The 8166-nt window shown below is 36.3% G+C and overlaps 1 protein-coding gene across 1 annotated transcript; it reads right to left on the reverse strand.

The window, feature by feature from the left end:
* Positions 1-275: 275 nt before the first annotated feature.
* LOC111483771 (serine carboxypeptidase-like 51) lies at positions 276-3539 on the reverse strand. Its single transcript, XM_023130077.1, has 13 exons — positions 3389-3539; positions 3212-3306; positions 3023-3130; positions 2688-2928; positions 2466-2509; positions 2152-2219; positions 1942-2047; positions 1177-1394; positions 938-1007; positions 848-898; positions 698-750; positions 419-551; positions 276-349 (listed from the first exon to the last, which is right to left on the reverse strand). The coding sequence occupies exons 1-13, from the start codon at positions 3519-3521 to the stop codon at positions 281-283; spliced, it is 1389 nt and encodes a 462-aa protein (XP_022985845.1). The 5' UTR covers positions 3522-3539; the 3' UTR covers positions 276-280.
* Positions 3540-8166: the final 4627 nt, after the last annotated feature.

An 8166-nucleotide genomic window follows, 5' to 3' on the forward strand; every position in this document is an offset into this window, starting at 1 on the left:
GAAATATGATATTGATTATTTTATGTATTTTTTTTTTAAAACATTATTTATTTTAAATCGTTAACTAATTAAATTATATTTAAGTTGATATATTCGTACATCTGAAATATCTCTAAATAAAAATTAGTGAGATAATCAAATGACACTAGATTTGTTAATATATATATATATATATATATATAATACATATGTTATTTCTTTCTTTTTATCTATAATTAAACATATTTTCTTACATTTGAAAAAGTAAATATGTCATATTTTTCTACGAAAAACAGCTGCATCAAGAAGTTGGTGACTGTGTGATTGCGTCCACCATATTTAATGTCACACACGGTTGATCCACGGGAACCTACATTTGTAATCATATAATTAAAAAGTATTAAATCTTAAAAACTTATAAATAGAATAAATAGCTTACAAAATGGCCAGCGCCAAGGATCCAATAGAAGTGCAAGTTCTTATGCGACTTAGTGAATCCCTTGGTGTGCTTCTCATTTCCACAAAATAAAGTAGTTCTCTCCTTACTTATAAATGCCTTTAGCCCTTCCCACCTAAATTCAAAGAAAAAAAATTGCTTTACCAAAAATTAAGAATTTAAACATCCTTACTTTTTGTTTTTTTTTTTTTTTTAAGGAAACAGTTGACTTAGGTTTATGTTTATGTCAGTAACCATAAATCACTCCAAAAAAGAAATTACTCAAGCTTATTAATCCACACTTGGGTTCCTTTGGTTGAACAAATAAGATCCACCTATAAAAAAAAAGTCAACCATAAATCTAAGAGAATATTACAATTTTATCACTTCAAAATATTCCTTGTTTTTGTTTGAAGGAAAAAAAACACTTACTTGACCGCTATAGACCGTCACATTAACACCTTTAGCCAGTAACTCATCAACCTTTTTGAAAAAATAAAAGTATTAGAAAATAAAATACACCTCTTTGATTCTTGGCTTCATAAAATCTCCCGTAAAAAATTGGAAGACTAGGTTCGATTGACCTCCCCATCTGTACATTCAAAATTTTTAGTTTAGTTTTTTAGGCTAAAATGGTAGGATTTAATCTCCAAATTTAGATAATTAATTTAATTTTTATGTCTTAAGAATTTTCAATTATAACCCGAATAGTTTTAATGATTATAATTTTATTTAAAGAAATAGGGTTTATTGGGACGTACGTGACATTTAGTGGGATAATAGTGAGTTTTTGCTTAATTGGACCATTCATCAAAGCTTCCAAGTCTCCTGTAGCTCCGGGTTTGTAGACATTCAAACTAAGATATGGAGAGTTCTTTCTTACTTCAAGTGAATCAATCCTATTTGATTCCACACTATTTTTTGTCGTAGTCGCGGCTAATGTGTCCATTTCAAAATCTAACATGAAGTTATAGAAATCCTGCAAAAACGACTCGTTATAATGTATCGATGTCCATTTCAAAATCTAACATGAAGTTATAGAAATCCTGCAAAAACGACTCGTTATAATGTATCGATAATCATTTCGTTTTATGTCTTTTTGAACTAATGTTCGTTCTCTCGAGAAAAATAAAATATTTTTTTAAAACTGGATTTAGATTTTAAAAACATGTTTTATAAGTGGATGATAAAATAAAACAATTTGTAGGTCAAAATAGTTTTTATAAACTTAAAAAATTAAATGGTTATGAATGAAGCCTAAATTACCAATTTAGAAAAGTTCTAAATTATAAATTATACGTCTAATATATCATAAATTTTGATTTTCTTTTTAGAAATTTTTTTTTAGAGGGTTTTATAAGTTTACTAATTTAAAAGATAACTTAATAAACAAAAAAAATAATAATAATAAAAATAAAGACTTCGTATACCTATATTTAGTTAATATAAATTTAAACTTAAATTTCATTGGTTTGGAAGGATTTTGTTAAAATAATAGTAGTAATAATAATAATAACAAAACGTACCACGTGGTTGCTATTGGAGAAAATTAATCCCTCAAGATCATTCCATGAAAGAGTTGCATTTTCGTACAACGTGTTTTTAATTTGCTGCTTGATCTTCAACGCTAAACTGATTTTCAAAAGACAACTTTTGTTACATATAACTTTTAAATTTATAGAATATATTTCACTTCTTTATTCATGTTTATATTAAAAAAATGAAAATATATTAACCTATTTGATTCTTGCAGCGTCTTGTCGTCAATTCGTGAGAGATCTTTGAGAAGAGGACCCCAAGAAGACTGTAAAATTTTAGACAAAGATTATTGTGTTAAGGATAAATAATAAAAGAATACTCCTGAAATATGAGGTTGGTTTCGGTTATACTCTCGAGCTCTGAGATATTTCATTTTAACACTTCGATCAGGATATAATTGAAATCAACTTCATAGTTTAGTAGTATTCTTTTCGTTTATCATTCTGAAAACGAAAATTTCGAAAAAATTGATAAAATTTTTGGATGAGATTGAGAGAATGAGAATATGAACCGTGTAATCTTCTGGAGACATCCAACTGTTTCCTAGAGCAACTCCTGGCAAACAAAATCGAGAGTCGTGTATTTAAATTATTGATTCTATATTATTCAATGGGATCATTTTAAACAAATCAAAGTTATAATATGTTTTTTTTTTTTACGTATAAAAAAAAGGTTATAATTCATCATTTATATTTGAAATTTTTTATTAAAAAAAAAGTAAAAATAAAAGTACCTCCGAGATTAAGGGTCAAATTGCCAGCTTGGATGGCCCGAAGAAGGGACAAAGCCAGAGTGACGGCGAATTTGCCACCGTAAGACTCCGCAAAGATGTACAAAGGAGCGTTTCGTAGGCCGACAGTGTCGTTCGAAACCTCAACCAGCAAAGTCGTCATGTCGATCGCCGTCTCCACATCGCCTTTCGCAAATTCACCTCCACTCTCCACATAGCTATATCCAGTCCCGACCGGATTATCCTGTTTTTTTTATGTTAAAATCATAAATTTAGTCAAAAAAAAATATTAGAATTTAAGGTTAAAATGATGAAAATTAAAAGGAAAAGGAGTTGACCACAAACAAGAGGTCTGCTTTTTTCAGCCATGTTGAGTTTCTCGGCTTCAAGTTCGAGTTCAATGGCCCGATTTCTAGGAAGTTCCCAAACCCAGTTCCCGAGCCACCCTGTTTTTCAATATTTGAGCCATTTTCTTACAAAATACTCAAAATTTATAAATAAATCATTGGAAAAGATCGGCAGCTCACCGGTCCGCCCTGCAACCAGAGAATGGTCGGCCATGGCTTGGAACCGACGTCCACTCTGGAAGGGCTTCTGTAAAGCCACCAAAACATATGGGCTTCTAAACAACACAATACACGAGCAAATATATAAAAAATAATGACTAAAATAAAATAGAAGGAAAATTAATGAACTTGGCTTACTGGGTCTGACTTGAACGTAGCCCCATTCTTCAGATCCGTCTTGAGATTTGTGAGTTATGGAAGTTCCGACATGAAACAGAGAAGAGGAAGCAATGAGAACGAAACAGAGATGAAGAACTAATAGTTTAGCCATTGTCGAGAGAATGAGAAGCTTAGGTTCTTTAAAAATGGTGATAATGGATGACGAGGAGACTCTTAGGTATTTATTGAATGGATGAATTAATTGGGATGTTATGAACTGGTGTGGAGAAAGACAAAATTAGGGCTATAAAGTACAAAATGAGCAACTGCAGACCCCATTGGACAGCACAAGTCTTATTTAGTAATGGTTTAGTTTTAAAAGTTGGAGTTGTTTTTTCTTTTTTTTTTTTCTTTTTTTGATAATTTGGAAGTAGTATTTTCAAATTTAATTTTTTGAAATAAAAAATCAAATGGTTATTAAAAGAAGCCTAAATAAAATAGGACTAAATACAACCTATAAAATTTAAAGATTATTAAAGGATGTCAATACCAGGATTCATATTTTGAACATGGTTGTGGAGGAGCCCGGGGGCTATTTAATGTCATGAATAGGATCCGGGTTTGTGGTCTTTGTACCAACTTCTCATATATACACTTTCACTCAATTTTTTAAAATGGGAAAAGATCCGTACAAAGGAATAATATATTCTTTTAATAACAAATATGATAGGGATTTGAACCTTGAGCGTTAAAGAAAAGACTAAATACCTTAATCATTATGAAAGAAACATTTTTATTTGAGAATGGTGGGTATAAATTGTAATGAGCAAAATAGGAGGAATGATTGAAGATTTCCCATAAACACATGACATGATTCATAATCTCATTAATATTTGATTCTTTTAAAGAAAATATAATTTTTCTTTTAATACAATAATCGGGAGTTTGAGAAAAAAAAAAATCTAGCCAAACTACCATTATAACATCAACATTTTATTCATATAAACAACTATCTTTACGAAGTGAAAGAAAAAAAGTGGAAACCAACCAGAGTTAGGATCAACCTTTGTGAATGAAGTTGAGTTAGAAAAGTAAACTTCATGGAGATTCAATATTGGAAATAGGAAAATTGGAAGGTCCTTTTGGTGGGAGAGTAGTAGTAAGTACCTAAATGTTATAAGAATTTGATCAAATATGGTTATGGTCTCTTTTTTGATAGTTAGAGTATTTTTTTAGCTATTTAGTTGAACTAATTTACCATATTTGTGGTTAGTTTCTATTTATTTATGTCGTTATTGTAAGGCTATAAAAGCCAAAGTTAAATACTCAATAATATTATCGCTTCAAACTCCAATCGTTTATGTTTCTGTGTTAATCATTCTTTTGTCAAAAACTTATAATTGGCCTCAAAACCACCACTAGGCTTTGTAGTGTAGTAATTTTTTAGTGATCAAATACAGAGAGTATGAGTAAAGACAAGACTTTAACGAAGATCCCTCACTTCGATGGTCTCTATGATCAATGGAGTGAGCTGATGGAAAATTTGCTCAAAGCAAAGAGTTTATGAAGTGTGGTAGAGATTGGTTTCTTAGAACTAGCGGAAGAAACAATGCTGACTAAGGCACAAAAGGGTCACCTTGATGATACTAGATTCAAAGATCACGAAGTAAAGCATTACCTCTTGTTGTATTATCCATTGAGGAATCCAAAGATACTGATAACATGTCCATTGATGAATTACAAAGTTCATTAGTGGTGCATGAACAAAAATATTGAAGATCAAGCAGTACTGGAGAGGAGCAAGTTCTAAAAGTCGAAGGTCAAACGGAAATAAGTAATAGAGGAAGAGGAACTTACAGGAGCAGAGGACACAAAAGAGGAAAATCAACTTTCAACAAAGCAACAGTTGAATGCGGTTCTGGAGTTAAACTCATGTCTATGATGAAAAATTGAAAATGGCTCAAAATATACTATAGGGGTACCATGGTGTCAGCTCTTCACCACCCCTGGGCCATGTGGCCTAATCGAGCTACCCTGTGGCACATACGTGTGTCACAGTATGGGTTTGCATACCGAGACGAGTGCCGAAGTTTGCTATATAGACCCGCTATCCGATACGGTTTATGTAAATGACATGGAACTGGCACGGGAGAGCTAATGCCTCGATAGAATTCAGATGGATGGATGTTTGGGACGTTCCAATGAGATGAGCGTCATGTGGGTCCGTTCTCAATGGCATGAGCGAGGGAGTTGCGATGGCAGACGACACCGCGAGATTCAAGGTGGCCTCAAGACATATGGGCCATATCGATGAGGATCGCAATAAAAATATGAGACGTGACGTTGCATTGAAAGAACTTGGCCCCGAGCAGAGGTAAGGTCGAGCCGAATGACTTGGCCTAGTGTAGAGGCAAGTCGATTGTGTCGCAGACGATTGAACATGCACGCACAGGCAACGTGTGTGGTTGAACAAGCTTGGATTCCGCACAAGCGATGTTTGATTGGTGAAGACAAACCTCACCTAAGGTCCAATGACGCCACAAAGATGGGTGAAAAATATATATGGGGCTTAATTCCCCTTAAGGCTAGTCGTGAGTGTGACAAGATCACCACACAACTATGTTGAAAAAGTAGTACTGTGACAGTTGGTATCAGAGCCATAGTTTGTGTGTCTAGTGGGACAACATAGTCAAGAGAAATGAACTCGAGAGTTGATTGAAGACCTTGCAAGTGTGTCACGAGTGCCAAAGTGGGCAAGACAGTTTCTGGTCAAAATTAGAATAAGTTGTGGGCTGAAACCAAGTCTACGTGAAGTTCATTAGTGTTGTGTGTCGACACTTCAGTGTGGGGAGATCTACCCATCAAGTAAAACCAAGCTCATTTGCCAAGCGCTTTTAGTCCCTAAGTGGGCAAGACAGATGAAACAGAAAGCAAACCATGTCGGTGCTTTCTAAAGAGCCATTCACATTAGAGGAATAGTGTCAATGGTTGCAAGCATCGGCCAAGTGCCAAAGTTGAGTACAACGCAAGTCCTTATGGGAGGATGAATTTGCTGCAAAGAGGCAACCGAGTTTAAGTGGGGGAGAGCCCGAGTAATTAAGTATCTCACCCCGTAGAGGTGCTCTAAGGTGCGAGTACATGTGTACTCCTTGAGCCATCACATTATGCCTAAAGTGGATGACTCCACAAGAGTTGTCAAGACCAATATCAATTCGAGAAGTGAGCATCAACTGGAAGTGGACATAGAGAAGTGAAGCTACAACATGACCACAGAAGCGTCAAGACGGCATTGCCACACGAAGGTGGCCAATTAGGTGTGGCGAAAGTGTAGCGCCAACACAGAGTTGTGTTACAAATTTTAAAAGAATTGACAAGAGTGTAAAGCAAACACAGAGTTGTGTTACGAGCTTTGCAGACATCCAGTTAAGAATTGGCTAAAGTGAAGCACCAATACGGGGTTGTGTTACAAGCTTTCATACATTGCTACTATAATGGTTGGTGCCACAATGAATAAATGTCATGGTTGGCTTGCGAGCCTCACCTTAAGGGGTGCACCATTGTGTGCGACTCAGAGAATACAATGAGTGTGGCCAAAGTGGCAAAAATTTAGGGAGCTCTCCCCCTAGCCAAGGAAAGAGTATGCCAAAGCTAGTTAGTTTGCCATTGTTTTTTCGGTGAATCTTGGGTCAAGTTTACAGAAGGGCGAGGGAGGCCCAAGAGGGGATAGCCCACAACCATAGTGCATTTGTTTTACAGTACTTGTGTTGCAAGTCTCGGAGGCCGAGAGTAGGTTCGTCAGTGGGATAGCTTATAAGTAGTGCGCATTTTCTGTATTCGTTTTGAAGCACGCATTTCAAGTGGGTTCGTCAGCAGCCAGTCTAGGGTTGGGTCGTCATTGGGGACAATGGCTAGTTTAAGTGGGGGAGAATGTCACAACCTAACAATGGTTGTGCCACCAAGTAAGTCATCGAGAACGATGACTAGTTTAAGTGGGGGAGAATGTCACAACCTAACTATGTAGAGAGTAGGTTGTGGCCCTCACGTTGCGACAAGAGAAGGGCCACACTCAAGTGGCGCCCATCCGACCACACGAGGGTCTAGACGAGTGCCATCATGCGACCGAGGAGGGCGGTGCATCATCTAATATACCACACAACGTAGCCATTGAAGACAAGTTGAGACATAAGCAAGATAGAGACATCGAATAAACAAGAGTGGCAGAGATAGGCTTGTTGAAGGGCCGGGTAGGGTCCCAAGCCTTAACCTCAAAAGTTAGGATTCTGAAAGGAATTTGGGCATGCGATTTTGGAGTTAAGTCTGTCCTTATAAAATATGAATGCTTGCCAAATTTGGTGTCAATCGGACACTGGACGGATGCAACATAACATTGTATGACCGTTTGACAAAATCATGTCTATGCCTGAAAGATTGAAAATGGCTCAAAATGTACTATGGGGGATACCATGGTGTTAGCTCTCTACCAGCCTTGGGCCCTTTGGCCTAAGTGAGCTAACCTATGACACACACATGTGCCACAACATAGGCAAGCGTGCCGAGAGAGTGTTTATGGCGACTTCCTTTAAAATGGGTTTTTCAAGGATAGTACCGGGCGACACGGGTGTACGGTGTCGGAGGCTGCTACATACATCTGCTATCTGGTACGGTATACATAAATGACATGGCACGTACACGGTTGGGTCAATGCCTCGATAAAACCCGGATGGATAGATGTTTGGGACCTCCCAGTGAGATGAGCGACACGTAGGCTCGTTTTCAATGGCATGAGCGAGTGAGTTGTGATGGTTGATGACACCCCA

This window comes from Cucurbita maxima, unplaced genomic scaffold (genome assembly GCF_002738345.1).
Source record: "Cucurbita maxima cultivar Rimu unplaced genomic scaffold, Cmax_1.0 Cma_Scf00009, whole genome shotgun sequence".
Lineage (NCBI taxonomy): Eukaryota > Viridiplantae > Streptophyta > Magnoliopsida > Cucurbitales > Cucurbitaceae > Cucurbita > Cucurbita maxima.

What these genes read in the sequence shown, in the direction of transcription:
- LOC111483771 (XM_023130077.1), bottom strand. Translation starts at nt 3,521, where the DNA reads ATGGCTAAACTATTAGTTCTTCATCTCTGTTTCGTTCTCATTGCTTCC. An exon ending in TGTCTCCAGAAGATTACACG is followed by an intron (nt 2,220 to 2,465) that starts GTTCATATTCTC and finishes AAAATTTTACAG; the next exon opens with TCTTCTTGGGGTCCTCTTCT. An exon ending in GTGTGGATTAATAAGCTTGA is followed by an intron (nt 552 to 697) that starts GTAATTTCTTTT and finishes CTTTGAATTTAG; the next exon opens with GTGGGAAGGGCTAAAGGCAT.